The 20,772-nt window shown below is 42.0% G+C and overlaps 2 protein-coding genes across 2 annotated transcripts in view; both read left to right on the top strand.

Moving 5' to 3' along the window:
- Positions 1 to 20,772, top strand: part of LOC117777400 (hemicentin-1-like) — a 1,765,934-nt gene that overhangs the window by 1,106,538 nt on the left and 638,624 nt on the right. The gene's annotated exons all lie outside the window — the stretch shown is intronic.
- Positions 196 to 10,206, top strand: rragca (Ras-related GTP binding Ca). The gene is made up of 7 exons (XM_034612208.1): positions 196 to 566; positions 3,721 to 3,924; positions 4,922 to 5,121; positions 6,593 to 6,707; positions 7,220 to 7,362; positions 7,505 to 7,653; positions 8,278 to 10,206. The coding sequence occupies exons 1-7, from the start codon at positions 384 to 386 to the stop codon at positions 8,430 to 8,432; spliced, it is 1,149 nt and encodes a 382-aa protein (XP_034468099.1). The 5' UTR covers positions 196 to 383; the 3' UTR covers positions 8,433 to 10,206.

The raw sequence follows: 20,772 nt of genomic DNA on the forward strand, positions 1-20,772 counted from the left end.
ATAAACTAGATTAGCATTTTAACCCGCTTTACAGAACGCGTCCTCGCTCCTGATTCGGGTGATAGGTCACAAAACAAGTCCGAGTACGAGTCAGGTGACCGCGACGAGCCTCGGCGGAGCGACGGGCGCCGCCGACCAATCACGACGCGGATTGTAGCGCAGGCGGCCAATCGGAGTGAAAGGGGGCGGGAGCGAAGGGGCGAGGGAGAGGAAATCCTGAGGAAATGTGTGGGATCACGCTCCGTGTTTCCAAGTAGCCGGATCTTTATTTACTCTTCGTTTTCTCCACCTGGCGACGGCTCGCGGCGCACGACGACCGTCTCGTCCGACTCCAGGGGTGCGGCACACAGGGGGGGAGATCCAGGGGGGAAGCGGGTTGAAAAATGTCGATCCAGTACGATGTGGAACAGCTGGCTGACAGCTACGGGGTTGCGGACTCGTTCCCCAAAGATTTCGGCTACGGCGAGGAGGAGGCCGACATCGAGGACAGCCCGTCGGCGTCCGACAGCAAGCCCCGGATCCTGCTCATGGGTCTGCGGAGGAGCGGGAAGTCCTCCATACAGAAGGTAGGGAGAGAGCGGGGAGAGAGAGAGCGTTAGCCCGCTGCCGAGGTGAGCGCCTCCCCCCCCCGCTTCACGTCGGCTGGGACGCTAGCCCCCAAGAGCTAGCTTAAGTTTAGCATGTCGCTGGTGGTGCTAGCTACCCGCAAGAAGGGGACGCGCGTGGGTTTAGAGCAGCCTCTCTCCTAGCAGCTAGCCGCCAGTTAGCCACTTAGCTTGTAGCAGGGACTTGTGAACGTGAGGTGTTGGGTGCAGAGCATGTGACTGTCTGGTTCGCGACTTGTCCAACATGATTTATGTGCGAGCCACCCAGCTGTGAGGTGTGATGCGCGGCTCACATGACACCCGGCGACCACACCTTCACTCCTGCAAGTCCACAACACTGTGTTTTTACATCCGTGCAGCACCTGCAGTTTGTGCTTCAGCCTCTTCCTCCCCGATCGTGGCTGTGATCTACGAGCTCTTTGTGTGGGGGGGCTGGGGTCCTGAAGTTATAAGGCCCCTCACATACCACCCACCCCCCTCTGCAGTAAATATATATATATATATATATATATATATATACCTTGTCCAGGCTTCCAAAGTCCAGATTAAAGGTTCAGGGTGTAGGATTTAGTGACATCTAGTGGTGAAGGTGCATGTTGCAGCAGGTATTCACCTCACCTCAGCCTCAACCTTCCAAACATGACAGAGAACCTGTGTCAACCTTCAGTTGTCATAAAAACTCAAAAGGTGTTTAGCTTGTCCAGTCTGGGCTGCTGTAAAAAAAACCTCCATAGAAAGGAGCTACTCCTGATGTAAATATAAAGTATTTAAATATACAGGGCCCATTCTAGGGTAAAGAAAACAATTACACTAGGATTATTTAATATTCACTTTCTGCCAATAAATCCCTTTCACCTAAATCTTACACACTGGACCTCTAAGGGCTATTTACCATAATCTTACAGGCTATGTTAGTCTAATGCACAAATCTGTATTTATATCTGGCTTTAATACTCTGCCTCGGCTACTTGTGTCTTATACTTCAAATATCTGTATTGTCAGTCTCTCCATTAGCGAATACTTCTTAACAGTGACAGGTATGTAGTAGTTCTGGTTGCTCAACTTTCATCTCACTGCAGTGAACTTATTCCTGACTCATTTTGACCTTTTATTATTTTTGTGCTCTTGGGTTTTGTGTGATACCGGAGGCCTCAATTTCCCTCTGGATCAATAAAGTATCTAATCTATCCAGTCCTGAACCCACAGATATTCCATTCACTGCCACGTAAGAATTGAAGTGGTAAACCCTCACACAGAGGAAGCTGCAACCATCATTAGCCTTTTTGATTGTAGATTTAATATTATCAATTGATCCGTTGACAAATTACCTGCAGATTATTTTTCTGTACTTCTGTAGCTTTGGATCAACCTTCACTTCCCCTCAGAAAAGTTTCAAACTCTACAGATCCTGGTGTAGCTCGTCTCATATCAGGCTTTTGTTGTAGGAAACATTATGAATGGTTTTTGTTCTCCATTGAGCTTAATGTTGTATTTCATAGAAGTGTAATAGTTTGTCTATGCCGATATCGTTGAGGGTATCTCTGATTTTCCTTAGTTTAATTTAACACAGTTTTGATGAGAATATATTTAACAAGAACACAATGTAAACCAAAAATAATAATGTTAGTTAAACTAGGTTTTGACACAGGACATGCTAATAACATTAGCCTTAGTGAATATCATACTTTAGTAGGAGATAACACTTTTTCAGTTAATCAAATGAATAAAACTAGCTGACGTGCTGTGCACCTGGGGTTTGTAGGGACCCTCGAGGCTGTTGCCCACTTTGCTGCCCACTGTACTCTAGTTGTTCCTACAGCAAGGTTATCTGTCTCCATCATATTCTTCAAGCCTGCCACTTTCAGACTGGCACTGTGTTTTGAATAATAGATGAGATGCAGTTGTTCCCTCTATGATATTTTATTATTCATGTTAAAATTCAAGGGGGGGCAAGTAGAATCAGGTTGGATATATCGTGCCAGGAGCCACATGCCGCTGGGAGGAAATAAACATTCCCTGTGCTGAGGTGCACACGTACACACACCTTTCAGTAATCCACACATGTTCAAGTCCCTGATTAACGTTCCTCTGTGAGCCTCCTGTACAGGCTGAAAAACATGTGATTTGACTTTTTTCTGGTTCGCTGGCCTGTGACCTCAGTGGACCACACACAGTTTCAAAATGGCAGCGGTGGAGAGAAGTCCTCCACTGTAACCCAGTGTATTTTCTACCTGTTACTCTACCCGATGTACCAAGACCGTGATCAGACCCGAAGTACACTTCACTTTACTGCTGCAGTTTCAACGTACACTGTGTGAACGGATGCCGCAGAAAACTGCTGAATGTAGAGTGACATGTTGCATCAGACCACTGAGTGTGCAACGTATTGCACTTTTCCCTCATGCTCTTCATATGATGTCTGGTTGATGTCTAGAGTCACCGTCAGCATAAAATATGATAGTACAATCTTGGCAACCAAAACAATATACTTTTTTTAATTCAGGCAATTTTGTAAGACAGTTTATTCTAAGACCCTCATCTAAACTATATCAGTTTCTGTATAATTAGTGAAGAAAACCCTGAAAAGCCCGTAAATAAAACGAGTAGACATTTTGTTTCATAATTTACAGGCAATTGAGATGTAACAATGTTTTAAGACTCCACCATTTTAACACAAACAGTAATTTAACAGACATTTAAGCAAATCAAGAAGCCAAAAAGCTGGCAGGAGATTATACACTAAACGGGCTGCGCTGCTTATGCTGCTTATCTGTCGACTCAGAACCATTACAGCCATTCACCTTAGAATACATGGGGGCGAAGAGAATTTCCAGTCCATTAAGATAAGTCTCTTGGCTGTGATCAACCCGAGCACAACAGGCGGTTATATGACTGTAGGTAGACACTGAAAATAGGGAAATCTGAAAGCAAAATATCAAATTACTTCAAGGCATGTTAACGTTGCTAAAGCTTTAACTGGGAATTGGACAACTGGCTATGAAGCAAAAATGAATTTAAAGTATATATATGTTACAGCCCTGGACTCAAATCTCAGGGTCAAATCATCCACATTCATTGTACTCAAAGATCAACTCAAACCCATCTCTCATTTCAGGTGGTTTTCCACAAGATGTCTCCCAACGAGACCTTGTTTCTGGAGAGCACCAACAAGATCTACAAGGACGACATCTCCAGCAGCTCCTTCGTCAACTTCCAGATCTGGGACTTCCCGGGCCAGGTCGACTTCTTCGACCCCACCTTCGACTACGAGATGATCTTCAGAGGCACCGGGGCTTTGATATTTGTCATCGATGCTCAGGTGAAGAATAGGGAAAAAATAATAAAAACACTATATCTCGCTATGGTAAAGTAAGTGGGAAAAAAAAAAAACTAGATTCTTCCTTCCTGACACCACATCCTTCCAGCAAGTTTCGTTGTAATCTGTCCAGTAGTTTTATTATAATTCTGTAAACTAACAGACCTTGGTGGAGGTAATAAAAAAAAAATAGGTTATTGTATTAAAAACAGGTAGTGAAGTTCCACAGTAATATAAATGTGTTAGTGTTGAATTGCGCTGAACACTGGGGGGGGTGGCGGCGGCCGGCCGGCAGACTGACTGTCATGTTACAAATAAGCTGACTGAAATTTACATTTTTTGCTTTTCCTCTTTTCTTGTGGGCAGTGACTCGACAGTGACACATTGAAACAAAAATAATTTCGTGGTCCCTGATTGTTAATATGAGGCAAAGCACCGTGGGGGGGAGAATGAACTCTGATTAGCAGCCGGAATAGAAGACATTGACGAGCTCTGGCTTTCGTGCCGATGCTATTCACGTGACTGTAAGTGCTTTCAAGAAGTCATCTCACTGAGGATGTGCGCCACAGCTGATCTGATTGCAGGTTTATTTGTTCTCAGGGAGGTGCATCAGATTCAGTTTGCTTCAGCAGTTGGTCACACAGTGATATCTGACCAGAGCTGTTTTGGAAGACAATGCAGTGGCACATTTCCTCATATCTGGTTTAGAAGTGATGGGGATTTTCACCTCAGGCTGTCCTGATGCAACAGATAATTACTAACATGGGCTCAGCTCACTGAAGGTTGCGTTGTCACTGTAATGTCTTTCATAAGCAGCAGGTCTTGATTACTTGTGTTGTTATGTTGTCTCTCGACTGTGCAGCAGAAACAAAGATCATTTAGTCAAAGAGAATAAAACTTGGATGTTTAGAATTGTGTGATGCATTTATGGGTAGTTGTATGTTTCAGTTTCTATCACATGCACTTACTGTGTATTAATATATCGCCTTCTTTCTCTCAGGATGACTACGTGGAGGCTCTGGGTCGGCTTCACCTCACAGTGTCTCGGGCCTACCGGGTAAATCCTGAGATTAACTTCGAGGTGTTTATCCACAAAGTGGACGGACTCTCAGATGATCACAAGATCGAGACCCAGAGAGACATCCACCAGAGAGCCAATGACGATCTGGCCGACGCGAGCTTAGAGAAGCTACATCTCAGGTACGTCCTGTTTTATGTTTTTATTTCACTAATTTTGCAAACTCACCACGGTATACAGATGTTATAGCAGACTTTTGTTCTTGCAGAGTTGAAAACTGCTCCCTTGTATCAAACTCTGCAGTGATCACAGAAACAAAAATGTCTACATGGGAGTTGGCTTGTATTAATAATATAGTAATAAGTAATTCTAGAGCTATTGTCCTTTCTGTATTTCCATACTTTTGCAGACACAACCACGTATGCATAACTTAAAGCTTCCCTCAGAGACCCTGGCATTTGGCATTGATGCTAATTCTCTCTGTTACATATACAGTAGCCTATGCATTTACATAGTCTGCATACTCTTGCTGTTAGTGTGAGATTCCTCTTTGACGTCCTAATGAAGCAACACTGACCTGTGGTTCAAACACCGGAGCTGGTTTGGTTCAAGCAGACTTAAGGAAATCTGAAGTAAACTCAGTCTGTGGGTTCATGTTCCTTTATGTCCCTTTCACCTTTGCTCTTGTGGGAGATTTAATCATTGGTTTGTTACTTTGTGAGGAAAACACACTTTTACTGCGTCATATGACCCGAGGAGGTTAAATGAAAATAAAGCTGGAAGAATAACCACTAAGTTCCAAGGAAAAAATTACGTAAGAACCAATATGATTCTGGTTTTAATTATTAGTGTTTTTGTATCTGTCCAAAAATCCCAGAGCTGATGTTCCAATGTCTCCAATTTGGCGTTTGCACATCTTCCCCCATCCTCTCTCCAGATGTCACACGTGTCCTGACCTGTCAATAAAGACAAAATGCCTCAAACATATCTTTTTAAAAAGCTATTTGAAAATGTCTGCTTAGGCTCTCGTGAATTTTGTTTTAATGCTTATCAACTGCAGCCGTTGCCCTGACGCAGTGTAGAAAGTAAAAATATGTTGTGCACCACATTAAGCCGTCTGTCCTGGCTGAGCTGGGTCAGACCTGCAGCAGCTTTGTTGACGATGTTGAGGCTCTGCTGGCTCGGGCTGTGCTGCGTTTTATGGGAGGTGAGATCGCTGTTTATTCCGGTTCGACAGCCGTAGATTATAAAGTGGAGCTGAGACGGCTTTTATTCTTTCCCTCTGCTGCTCCCTTCACTGTAAGTCTTTGCAAAGTTGAGCTCCTGCCAAGTGTTTGCAGACGGGTCCATTTGGCTGAAGCCGCTGGTTTTCTCAGACACTGACCTTTTATTTATATAACTGAGCTCATAACTCATGGGTGTGCAGTTGTTCTAAAGTCATGATGACTTTTTTATTTTAAATCTTGTGATTTTATGTCTGAATTAGATGCTTTGATTCACACTTCTTTTCTTCTGCCCAGCATCAGTTTCTCATGTGATCTTATGACTCTGTAACTGTACCTGCTCTTCACGTGCTTTTTTTTTTTAAGGAAGTAAGACGTGTTTCCTACTCGTAGCTGCGTGTTCACTTCTCGTTTTCTTCTCCCCATTCAGCTTTTACTTGACGAGTATTTACGACCACTCGATCTTTGAGGCCTTCAGCAAAGTGGTGCAGAAGCTCATCCCTCAGCTCCCGACTCTGGAGAACCTCCTAAACATCTTCATTTCTGTGAGTAGACGGCGGCGAGCTGCCGATCAGTAAATCGCCTCAGTAGGTTCGTCACTGTGATTTACATGAGACCGACTGACTGTGAGTCAGTGCCAGCCCTGATGACACGTCATGGTTGGCAGTTCCTCCGATGCCCATACTGAATTTTCAGGTTGTGTTTGAGCCCTGCCCCTGGATTGAAACACTGATCACACACACACACACACACACACACACCTGCGCTGCTTCCAGACATGAACTGAAGTCCAGACAATTTCCCTGAAATCTTTCGGAGGGGCTGTATAAGAGAGTGCGAATGTCCGAGTCAGTTACTCTGGAACTTTTCCTGCCAGCTTTACTTTATTTGGATTTAGTTTTAAATAATTTAAGGAATACTTTTCAGATGTTTTATAGATAGATATAGATAGTGTTGTTTTTTTTACCACAATAAAAACGTACTTAAACTCTCCTCTCGGTCTCACCCTCTTATTTCTCCTTCTCTCTCTCTGTCATCTGATGTTTCTCTCTGACAGAATTCAGGGATAGAAAAGGCATTTCTGTTTGATGTGGTCAGTAAGATCTACATCGCCACAGACAGCTCTCCCGTCGACATGCAGTCCTACGAGCTCTGCTGTGACATGATTGATGTGGTCATCGACGTCTCCTGCATCTATGGGTAAAACAAATTAAACACATGTTCAATCTACTCTCCCTGTGTAATCTGTTAATGCTTTAAAGATAATTGAACATATGCATTGTTTGTCATCATTCATTCATTGATAGCAAGCTGACATTTGTGTTTTGTTGGCCCTTACTAGCCTGAGGGAGGACGGCAGCGGCAGTGCGTACGACAAAGAGTCGATGGCCATCATCAAGCTCAACAACACCACTGTGCTGTACCTGAAAGAGGTCACCAAGTTCCTGGCCCTCGTCTGCATCCTGAGAGAAGAAAGCTTCGAGCGCAAAGGTCAGAGATGTCAGGGAAAACTGAGCAGATCCTCCACTGCTCATTAGGATCAAGTGTTTTCATATTTTCTTCAGTTTTATTTTAGCATAGCACGAGAGCACGTCTAAATGTATGCAGAGTGTGTGAAGTCAAAACAACGACAACTTTAAATTCATCAAAAGGAAAATCCAAATCCTGATGTTAGGGAACTTTCAAGAGAAACAACAAAACAATTTAGATCATTAAATCATAATCTCCATTGCGGAAGAATTATAGGTTGTTGTTTTTTTTCATTAATATCAAAAAGAATTACTGGATTTGCCCCTTTGTCCAGATCTGAAACTAAAATGGTTCTTTCTTGACCTGTGTTCCATCCTTTCACAAAGTTTCTAAGACAGTCTGTTCTGTAGTTTTTGCGTAATCCTGCTGACAAACCAACGGGTGGAAACATAAACTGGAGATAATATAATGATAATGTTTGAAATGTTCAGTTTTTGTTTGAGACTTGGTTTAACAGATGTTCAGCTGTTACCAAATGTGATTTATATCTGACTTTAGACATATTTTGATTGCTGATATTATAACGCAGTAATTTCCCATTTAAAAAAAGAGTTTAACACAGTTTTATCTTCCTTCCCTCCTCAGGATTGATAGACTACAACTTCCACTGTTTCCGGAAGGCCATCCATGAAGTGTTCGAGGTTGGCGTTTCCACCCAGCGTCCAATGGGCTCCCAGGCTGTGGGCTCACCCTGCAATAAGGCCGTTGCATTGAACGGCACGCCGCGCAACACTGTCTAGACACTGATGCAAAATATATATATAAAAAAAACAAAAAGACTCAAAAAGAGGGTAGAGGAGAAGGAAAGACGAGAAAAGGGCCAGGGAGCATGTAGAGGAGAGACTACTGAACTGAGGCTCCCTGGTGCGCCAATCACAATCCCTTTCTCCCAGCCCCCCCCCGAAGCACTGAGAGACGGCTGGAGACCAGAGAGTGTGGCAGCAGCACTGGATCACTGACAGGTCAGACTTCCTCTGTTGTAAAGGTGGAAGAGGAAGTCGGGTGATCGGTTTCAGGAAAAACCGCCGGCTGTGAGGAAGTCGAGAGAGTAAAACTGCACCTTGACAGGAAAAAAACGGTTGCTCTCTCGCTCTCTCTCTCTGGATTTCCTAAAGCGGTCACAGACTGTGATATTTAGCTGCTGGTCTCTGTGCGAACAATGTGAGGAGGGAAAACAAACCCCTTGTCGTAACCTCTTGCTATGGACGAGCTGTGATGACGGCGATCTGTCTCGTGATGAACACACACACCACCCCACCCCCCCACCCGACCACTTCTGTGCTGATTTAAAAAAAATGGAAAAGAAAGGAAAAAGATGGTGAATGTGAACTGCTAGTCCTCCTAACCCACACATGTTCAGAGATGGCCTTATGTAGACGAAGCTTGACCCCAGTGCAAGCTTCCTCTCTCCACCACTCACCTCACCCTACCTGTATGCTGCCCAAAACTCGCTTTTTGGTTTCACGCGTGAAGGGAAAACAAGTTTTTGTGAGCAGTCTGAAAAGGGATTGTGCTGTCGATTTAACTAACTTGGTCTTGTGTGTGCGAATGTTGATACCCGTGTGTGTGTGTGTGTGTGTGTGTGTGTGTTAGGTTGTGCGTGCGTGTGCGTCAATGAAAGGTTTTGATTAGATCCCAGACTGGGCTCCTTGTTTGTACTGTTGAAGAACTGAGTATTCGTCCTTCTGCTCGATAACAGCAGCTTAGCGTAGTTACACTCTCTTCGATCAGTGGAAGTAACTTTCCTCTTTTGTGCTTCGGTGAAAATCAAAATACTTGATTGGCTCTCTGGTAAGTTTTGCTTGAAATTTGGAAAAGTCTTTGCAAAAGCACTGCCACGATAAACAAATGATTCCGAAAAAGTGACATAATAAAAATAGAATATCATGATTAAACTATATATTTTTTGCCATCTAAAGTAAAATGTATTGGGTCAGGCTGATGTGCAGGACTGACGGAGGCGCTCACGCTCCAAATCGACGTTTTCATGATATTAACCAGTTGAAACTTGCATGTTTTTTGTTTTTTTTCCACCTTCAGTTTCAGCTCTGCTCAAAAATGATTAACCTACGTTCTGTGTTTAGTTTGGCTCTGATCAGGAGGATTGACAGAAAAACTAAATGTACCCTGTCCAAGCATGCATCCGTCAGTGTGTTGTCCTTAAACACAGCTTATCGTACTCAAAGGTGAGAAACTAATCATGACACACAAAGGAGGACAGAAAAAATTCTAATTTACTTTGGCCATGTAAGACGTTCATACCTTCATCACAAACAAACTGCAGAAACTGGACTCACAAATGTTATGTAGAAAACTTTGCTGAGTGAATCCGAGCAGTGTTTTGGTTTTTACTCGGCAAACAACTCTTCTTCATTAAGGGCCCCGAGATCTTCTCAACCTTGTCATTTATCAGTCACCTGAAAATAAAACACATGCACATCAGAAGCTTGATGGATGATTGATTTCCTGTATTGTGAGCTATACCGTGTGAAATAAATGAAATTTTAAATTTTGGTTTTGTTCTTGTAATTAAGCTGGAAGTCAATTTTTTATATCCTTAAAATGAGCAGAAGAGCGGAACATTTTATTTGGTAATCTACTGCAAAGTTACAAACTAACACAAGATGGCGCTACAGGACTGCTCAACAGATACCTTGATAGTACTTCAGTTGTTTGGTTTTTTTACCCATGGAAGATCAATAACTGTTACAAATGCTGATTTTTGTTGAATTTGTGGTAGGAGAATAACATTAGCTGATGCTGCATGGTGAATTATACAGCCTGTTGGACATTAAAATATAACCAGTGAGCAGAAGAGAGAATAACTGTTTCATTAACTGGGGTCTGCAGGGTGACGTTTATTACACTGCATCACCTCTAATTTATAAAGAAATCAAGTTGAAGTCCACTGGATATTTACCTTCTCCAAAGTGGTCGTGGTTTCACATGGTCAGCAGGATTACTCCAAAACTATTGATCAGATTTCTATGAAACTAAGTTGATGGAACTTATTCCCAGCATATCTGTGTGTGTGTGTGAAATTTGGTTCAGATGAATGGAATTTTAAGGGGCCTGTTGGGCCGTGTTGGTGGTGAACACTCTACTGAGCGACACTAGTTTACAAAGAAGTCAAGTTCATGTTGACTGGATATTTTCTAAGTGTAAATAGTTGAAATGACCTTTTTTCACTCTTGCTAATTTGCTGAAAAACAATGTATTTACAGTGATTTTCCCGGCTAGACCGCTGTCAGTTTTCTTGAGTTTGTTGTTGTTGATGTGGCACCATAATGAGTCAGAATGGAGAGGTGGAAAAAAAGAGAGAAAGAAACCCCCGCTCTGGTTTAGTGGATATAAAAGCAGCTCAGTGAAAAGCTTGGCCATGCAAGTTATTCACCAGTTAAGTTAAATAAGCCTCACAGCCACTGTCACGACCCATTATATGGGGAGCAGGCGAGACAGCTAAACACCACTTCCACACAATTTAGATGCAATAAAACACTGACAGCTTTTTTTTATCCACTTCATTAAGCCAGTAATTTCTTATAAAAATCTCCCGCATTAATCCTGGTGATGGTTTCCCTGCGGTTCCTTAAGCTCTCCTCCAACCTTATCCGCCGTGCTTTGATGCTTACTCAAATAGGCGCTAATTTGAGATAAATTATGCATACGCATGTAGCCTGCCCATGCCAAGGAATATAAAGTGTGACACTCTGAAAGATGGTGAATTAAAGCAAAGTGTGATATCTGGACGGGCTAATGGCAGAGAGGTTAGGCCTGTCAACCTGATGGTTTGTTGATGTGTGCGTCACTTCATATTCACAGGAGGAGAGAGGTCGTGTTTAGGATGTTTTGAAGGTCATTTACCTTCAGTGTTTGATCAGATCCCAAGGTGCATGCTGGGCCGTCAGTGAAATTACACAGTGATTATTCTAGTGAAATTTGTATTGTCCTTTTAAAGTAGGTAATTGTCAAAAATGTATTGATCCCATGCAGGTGAATACACGAACAGATGCATAGAGAGATGACTTTTAAAAGACTTTCAACAAAACTCAATTGTTAAATACATTGAATGAAAAAAAAAAAACTCGAATGAGAATCAGGAAATGTGTTGGAAAAGTGATTTAAAAAAATCTTTAATCAGCCAAATTGTCCAGATATGCACAATGTATAACCACAGTGGCTGAAAAAAGCCGACCCCCTATGAAACCACATCTGTTTGATCTAGATTTGTAGTTGGATCTGCACCAAATTGCACAGACTCATAGATTTTAGTCCCTTAAATGTGCCTGATTATTTCCATCAAGGTCCAAAAATGATTCCCCGGGAGATCGATGAAAATGTAAAAAAAAATGACTGGATCTGCTCCTTTGTCCTGATCCAGGACAAACTTTAATGGGTTCTTTCATGTATTAATGAAAATGTATTTGAATAGCACTCATCTAAACAAGATTACAAATTGCTTTACAAAAAGGCAACATGAGAAAAAAAACAACAATGCAGAACAAACCAAGAAAAAATAAGAAAAATAACATGAGAGAAAATAAGAAAAACCAACAACATCTGTTAAAAGCTGTTAAAAATCAGGCATTAGAAAGGTTTCTTATAAAAATATGTTTCGAGCAATTATAAAAAAATTGGTAAAGTGAGTTCTGCTCAGTCGTTGTTGTGTATTCCTACTGACAAACAAATAAACAAACAAACGGACAGGGGTGAAAACGTCCTCCTTGGCCGAGGTGATCAGGAACCAATGAAGTTGCAATACCAACTTGAAAAGTATTTCTAATAGCAGCAAAAACAAATAATGTATTATCGCACAAAAAGTTACACATGGCTTATCTAATTATATCAGTTTTTGCACTGATCATATTGTTTGTACAAGAATTTGGTATAAATCACGTTAAATATTCTCAATATTGACTTTTAGTGAACCTGGATCATCTGACATCCACACGGTCGTACAGTGACTCAACGTGGCCTCTAGATGGGGCTGTTGTCTGCTGTTAAAGCTGTTTTTCACTCTCCTCTCAGTCTTTCCACTTCACAGTGCAGGCAACATGCAGATCAGCATCACACACACACACACACACACACACACACACACACACACACACAGTGCACCAACTTAGAGGTGGATGGACAGAAGGAAAACTGAGGAGAAGTTACAGCATCGAGTGAGTTGCATGATGTACAACTCTAATTAACTGTAGCAGTTCCTGAACCTGTCTTTTCATCAAAGGCAACACTGCTTCAATAAATGAAACAAATGAGTAGATGGCGGTTTCCACGCATCAATAAACTGAACAAAGAAGAAGAAGAAGAAGAAGAAGATGAAGACGCTCTTGCCTTTGATGTCACGCTCACTTCCGTCCACCGACCCGCCCTTCCTCTCCTGTGTCTTACTATCATTACAGCAATGATACTGCCATTATGTTCTTAATAAAACCCAGTCAGCGGTGTGTTATCTCCCATCTTTACATTTTATTAGCCCGTGCTTATGAGAGACGAGGGGAGGACGATGTGACAAAGTGAGACGTCTCAGATAGGTGACAAATGTAATACAGACTTCATTTGTTATATTGTAAGGCAGCGCGGCGGCGGTGGATGTAATTATGCAGCACAGACAGGAGGACGTTGCTGCTGAGATGGGCAGTTTAGAGTCTGACGGTACTGTACTAGAGTCTGCAAACAGAGCTCTGACAAGCTGATGTCATGTTTCTGGAACTGCTGCAGGATCAAGTTCCCAGTTAGTCGTAAACTTTATAGATAAACTTTACATCATCTGTCCCGAGTGACAGAAATTCTCCTTTTGACAGACTCAACACATGATTCACAATGGACAACACTATATTGCTGGCCTGATTAGTTATACGGGAGAGTTTTGTGTTTGGTGGTGAGGGCGTCGTACCAAGATGAGGATGGATTCAATAAGCGACCGGTAGACCAGGGTTAAAATGTCCTTGTGACATAATGACAATGTTTTATTTGTAATATTCCCAGTTCGACTTTCATTGCTCAACGACACTTTGTCTCTTCCTCTGTCTTTTACTACTTTCTTCTGTTTTGATGTATGTACAGCGCTTTACTCTGTTTTTAATGGTAACCCTATCGATCTATGAAATTCAAAGGTTTGTCTATTAGCCCGCGATTTTTGACAATATTTCTTTTTCCATTTCCACGTCTTGTAGTTTGACAAATGCTGTGAAGCGTTTTAGTTTTTCGTTGAATGGCAGGTCTGTGGCGTAGCATAGAATTTCAGTGTGTTTCAGTGGAACAGGAAGTACTTTTTAACTGGCCAGTACCTGCACGCCCTGGGGAGTCCCACCTCCCGCTTTAAACACCTGTTGCTGACACGTTGAGAACAGAATTCCATAAATAACGTTTTCTTTCAAATTAAAGTTCACCTCTCAGAAGGCCGGGGGAGGCCTGCTCGCCCGTGGCACGGCGCATGGCCGGTCGAGGGCCTCCCCCACTTCTTTGTGTGACCTATCATCAAACCAATCAACACTTGACTCGTTTTACTCCTTTACACCTTTTTCAAAGTTCTCAGCTACCTTTACTCTGCGTCAGTGGGAGCAGCTCGGTGAGGAGAGGAGAAGGGGAGACAGGGTGACAAAAGAGGGAGTTAGAGGCAGGGACAGGCGCCTCCCGTATTTTCTCGGTCAGGCAGTAGAGCGTGGAGCGGAGGGGCCAGCGGGCCAGCAGCCAGCTAATGGGGACCAGCAGTGAGCTGAGGCCAGGGACATCGCTGACAAAAGGAGCAGCGACAGATGCCATTATCTCAGCCTCATGCAGATACAATGGAGCTGGACGACACAGGCCCGGACTCTGACAGACATGCATGTGTGTGTGTGCACGTGTGTGTGTGGGCTGACATAGGGAGCGTGTGTGTGTGTGTGTGTAAGCTGTGAGGTTAATGAAACACGATAGAGGAGAAGTGGATTATCGTGGAGACTACAATTTCTTGGTAACGCTTGTCCGAGCTCCACTGCACCACATGCATGGGTGTGTATGCGCCAATGCAATTCCTGTGTGTATTTGATATGGCCTACATGACCCCGTCTTGTTACAGAGAGACAGCCAGATCAGTCACCCATCACTTGCTCAGAATTGAGGGGCATCGTGAAAAGCACATCACATTCGGTCCCAAATTTCACTGGGTGCTACTCTCGGCCTTAAAATATGCAACATTCCCTTCACCCCGGGATGTTCTGGTCATTTGGAGAACCAAGAACGTGTCAGGGTGGGGTTGTGAAGGGGGCGATATTAGGAGGATATGGCGATGCCTTTAGCAGGATTGGCAAAGGCAGAGCGGGCGCCGTTAAGCAGCAGTTTTTTGGGAGGGATAAGAAATGTGAGCTTTAGCCAGTGTAGTGTGGTGACATGGGACAGCGTTATTGACTGTGGCGGCGCATGCTGACAGTGGATTGTCAGCCCCTGCAGTCATTTGCCAGACTGAGTGAATGCAGGGATCAGAGTTTTTGGAGCTTAGAGGAGGAGAGAGGAGATGAAGAAAGTGTGAAAGAGAGGGATGGCAGAGAGAGAGAGAGAGAGAGAGAAAGAGAGAGAGAGAGAGAGAGAGAGAGAGAAAGAGAGAGGGCAAGGACCGGCAGCCGTACGAATGATATACACATTACAAACACACACGGAAAAACACACTGAGCTGTGGACACCCTGCTGAGTGTCTGACACTGATGCTGCCAGACTAATCAGGGTTCTCTCTCTCTCTCTCTCTCTCTCTCTCTCTCTCTCTCTCTCTCTCTCTCTCTCTCTCTCTCTCTTTCTCTCTCTCACTTGCTTGCTCATTAGTCTTCCAGAAGAAACCGGAGAGTTGTGATGTTGTAATGACTTTGTGTCTTGCTGTTGTGCCTGTGTTTGGAGAGAGAGGTATCGTTAGAGTTTGGTCCCAGAGTGCTCCAAAAAAAACAGGTCATTGTCCTACTTCTATTGGTTCTCTCATGTTGCACTTGTATGGCAGCAATATTATTTGTGTGTGTGGAGAGTTGTGTAACTGTATTTAAATCTGTGTGTGCACAGTAAGATTTGTAAATGTGTTTTCAGAATATGTGTGTGTGTAATCAGATTTGTAAACGTGTAAATAGATCTGTAATGAGATTTTGAAGTGTTCTGCGTAGATCTGTGAACATCTTGACAAATGCTTATAATGGTATTAGTGGCTGAAAAGGCTTAGTTTCTTTCCAAGAGCTGCAAATACAGACAAGTCATCAACACTTTTGGGGCCTTTTCTGCCATGAATGTCTTTGGAATGTCTGTTTGGTCGGCCTGTGTTGATGCTGGTCGCAGCTTTCTTCCTGAAACTGTGAAACTGACAGAACCCAGAACTGGAGAATCAGTTGTCGTTGCTTTTGTCATGAAAGCATTGTTTCAGGATCGACAACGTTTTAGGTTGATGTTGAATCCCAGCCACCGTGCCACAGAACTCTAGTCACCTGTTTATTCAAATCAATCAATATTGAATCTATCTTCAGTCCAAGTCGCGCCACATTCGACACTGCACTTCTTTGGGCCCTTAACAATAGACATACTTAGTGTGAAGCTGATAAGATGAACGGTTATCGAGATATACGAGCCACATACACACAGATATTTCTGTATTAGTATACAGATGAATGGAAGTTGGGTTTAACAACTGAGTAAATATTACTACAAAAAAACAATTCTTCCAAATACAATCTGAGAAAGACTTGCTCTTGCATCCTTAACCTACTTCAGCATGAAGTCTTTCCCAACACTTGAGAGAGTGTATTCGTTTTTTCCCATTAATGTTTGGCTTCTTTTTAATGTCTTCTCTTTACAGCCCAGACATGTCCTTTAGACACGCGAGTTTTATTTTTCTTGTTTTGTTATTCCTAAAGGGAGCAACAGCAGCACAGAGAATACTGAAGCAGCTGCTATTAAAACAATAAACAGCATGTTTGGTGCTGAACGGTTCTGGGCAGCAGACTAATGGCTGTCAAAAAGGCCTCTGAGAATTTCTGGCCAGGAGTGGACTCACAGATGATGGAGTGGACGCTGTGTATGGAGACGGAGGGGGATTAGTGTGTCCTGCAACACAACACTAGAAACAGGGATCCTCATGTCACACACAACTGTGGGCACGCAAATAAGATTAAAGGTGTTCGTTTCAAATGAAGCAGTTTATGAAACATACACACATGCAATAAAAAACATTACAACTCAGATTAGTTCCCAAACTAGAGGTCATGTGTCTTTAAAGGGTCACAAAAGAGGACAAATTTATTATGGGAAAAATACAAAAATATTGTAAATATTTGGGACTTTTGAGTTTTGGGGAATTATTGGGACATTTTATCTCTTTGGGCCACAAACAAAAAACTTTAAAATTGTGTTTTAACACGCTTATTTATAATGCTAAATCTTTATCTAGTGTTTAGTAGTAGAAGTATGAATTAGAATAAGTTGGAATATCAATACTCATGTTCATATTTAATACCATACCGGCCTATATACTTATATTTGTCTATATATGCATTTATCTACCCATTTATTTTTAATATCTCCTCATAAATAATGTACAAATTCAGTAAACATCCATGTGCAATCATCCTGTTCTGCACAGCACATTACTTAAGTAGGTTTCTCTAATATGCTGGATGGTGAAAAATGTGTATTATATATTTATTTTATCTTATCTTATCTTATCTTATCTTATCTTATCTTATCCTATCTCATCTCCTCATGTCTGGAAGTGACTGAGAAAGTCGGAGTGAGACCGTCAATGACTCGGTGCTTCCCTCAAAAATAAAACTTTAGAAACTTGGGTGTTATTTCTTCCTTCTCCTCTTCCCTCGTTCCTTCCTTCTCTGCTTCCTTCCTTCCTTCCTTCCTCTCTACCTCTCAATCTGGGAGTCATGCTAATGACCCTGCCGTCTGCCCCGGTAATTTCTCATAACAGAACTTATCTGCACCGAACAGGAGTCTGGGTATTTTTAAACTCTGCTGCAACCTCTCTCTCTCTCTCTCTCTCTCTCTCTCTCTCTCTCTCTCTCTCTCTCTCTCTCTCTCTCTCTCTCTCTCTCTCTCACACACACACACACACAAACTTGCATGCATACACTCTGTTACTATTCAGCAGGGGAGCCACTGCTGAAGTCCAGATTGAAAATGCGATGTGTGCTAATGCATTCAGAACAGAGGTGAGGCCGGTCCTTTCCTTTCCTGTGAGCCAACAGTGGGAACACCAGCCCCAGTACGGTGAGCTCGAGAGGCGAGCACATTACAGTGGCTGAGTAATGAGAACCATGGAGCTCCAAGTCATTCACACACACACAGGCTGGTCTGTGGGAGTGAGTGAAGCAGCGTAAGACTCCAGCAGAGCACTACCAGCGCTGTGCTCTCCTGATGGTGATGCTGTGTGAAGTGCAGAGCTGTTCAACACAGACTCCAGCTGCTGCTGCCCTGTATTCAAATGGCGCCACAAGATACCAGCACGCCGTCTCTTGGTTCTTATTAGACTCAGCCTCTCACTCTTTTTGTCTCTGTCTTCTTTTTCTTCCCCCAGAAACTCTCTCCACTCATCTACACCCGCTGCATCTCACTTTTACTTTGCTTCCCTTCTCTCTCCTGTACTTGTCACGTGCGCCGCATGTTAGGCATCAAATTGCGGCCTATCACTGGAGAAATAAAAGAAGGTGCATGTGGAGAGAAGTTTATACATATTCTTATTTTATTTGCTGACGGCCTTCAAAGGGACATCAGGGGATTTCTGTGATTTATCATTGTGAGCTGTATTTTTTTTAATGTTTTATTTCACTATGAGGTGACTTCAACTTGATAGAATCTGAATGGGATCAGTCAGAGTGTGTGTGTGCTCGTAAAGACACAATACAGTGTGTATGTCAGTGTGTATATTTCTATGTGTGAATGCACATGCTAGTAAGTGGGTGTTCAGTGACAGGAAGTGTGACAGAGAGAGAGAGCGAGAGAGAGAGAGAGAGAGAGAGAGAGAGAGAGAGAGAGAGAGAGAGTCAAGGAGTGTGTACCTGAGTGTGTGTGCTTGTGTACTCACTGTTGTGTTGGCAGAAATTGACATTTTAAAAAAGGTAATTGAAAAGATTAAAGAAATGATGTCTGTGATTAAACCTTCACACTTGTATTTCTTATTTTATTTACTTTGTGTTTTTACTCTCTCTGTAACTCTTTTTCATGTATTTTTAAATGCCTTATGTTTGTCATGATGCCTTTTATAATTTATATAAAGCACTTGTTGAATTGCCTTGTTGTTGATAGGTACAAATAAACTTGCCTTGTCCTATGAAGGGAGAGGAATTAAAGTGGATTGTGAGGGGATTCATATCAGATGATTTTTGGACTGTCACATAGAAAGAAACACAGAAGTACACACACTTCTTACAGGTACATGCAGAATTGACCTCATCAGGTAGCTCATCACCTGGCCACAGATAAACTGTATAACGTGTATATGCATGAGGCGCACTGCACTGAGACGTGTGTTGCTGTTTGTCTAAAGGTCAGAGCGACTCATTATTTTGATATTATGCAAATGTGAGTGTAAAGGTATAATATATGATTGCACACAACACACATAAGAACACAAATAAATTAAAAGCTTATATAACATGGTGTAGGTCTGCCAATAAAACTTTTTTGTGCTTTTTTAAATGTCCACAACAATTTAGGGCATAATTTTGACTTTGATGTGATCAGTCTCCTTATGTAATCAATTTTTAAATCTCCATTCATAATCTTTCTATCATTAAATATATAATATACCCTCCCCTTGTGCTTATAGTATTTTTTATATTTAATTTTGTTTCCTATTTTTATATTTTTTTATATAATGCAATAAATTATAATATGTAATTTGCAATAAAACCCGATTCCAAGTGTATCCACAAACCAATTAAAAAACATTTTGAATTGTTGAAATGTTCAAACTTTAATTTCTCTGATATAATTTATTTCTCAGGTATAAAGTTGAAAGAATTCAAGCAGCTGGATCTTTTTGACCCTGATGTGATCCCGTACTCTCCACCTGTCCTGCACGTGGGAGGGAACAAAGTGCGCATGTCAGACGGAAAAACGTTGGTGTGAATACGAACCTACGCTGTCGTCGTACGTCAACGTCGCCGCCTTATTGGACGTGTCGCACCTTCGCTCACAATTATGCGCGCATGTTTCTGACTGTGTGACGTTAGCTGAGCTAGCTACGTTAGCTCCGGTGAGTGTCAGGCACCTGTAATAACTTAAAGTGCTGTTATTTAGCCGCTAATTAGATAATATAAGTTAATATAGTGGTGGATGTGATGTTAGCTGGTTAACATTTGAGCTCACTAACAGCTAACGGTTTTTAATTCTCAACATGTGGACAGTTACCAACACTTGAGCCAAGAAGACTGGATTTTATTCATCTACAGGCAACAAGGGGCTTTTATTTTGGTAAGTCACTTCAAATTCACACTATGTTCATCTTTATATTCATATATATCTCATATATCTATATGTTTTCAAATGTCCGTGGTGGACAAGTACTTGTTTTGGGTTATTTCTTGGTGCTCATCAATGTGTTCTCTGCTTGCTTTGTAGTAAATCACACGTTTGTGTTGGATTGAAATGGATTCTAGCTTTATTTTAGAAATCTTCAGTTGTTCATTTCACCAGTCGGCGTCTCAAAAAGTCTTAAACACGTTATTACATAATAGCTTAAGCTTAAATTATGTTTAGGTGATATTTAATTATGTTAACGTTATGGAATATTAAGGGTTATTCTCTACTATGCTAGTTCACCTTATCTTAAATTATGGGAAAGTGTAACTAATTCTTGGAAGGGATATGCCTTTGTATCTGTCATACTCGATAGATAATTATTATATTATATTGTGACTTCAACTTGAAGTGAAATTCACGTGTGTTTACAGATGTTTCACTGGACTAAGATATGTGTCCTGTAGGTAGTAATTTAATTATCCTGTTCTTTGCTATGATCTTGGCTTTGTACTTGTAAGCGATCACTCCATGCACGTTAGTGTGCTTGATGATTCTCCTAATGAGCTGCAGTCCTCCTCTTGCTCATACACAGAG

The sequence above is a fragment of the Hippoglossus hippoglossus genome, chromosome 16 (assembly GCF_009819705.1).
Source record: "Hippoglossus hippoglossus isolate fHipHip1 chromosome 16, fHipHip1.pri, whole genome shotgun sequence".
In the NCBI taxonomy this organism is placed as follows: domain Eukaryota; kingdom Metazoa; phylum Chordata; class Actinopteri; order Pleuronectiformes; family Pleuronectidae; genus Hippoglossus; species Hippoglossus hippoglossus.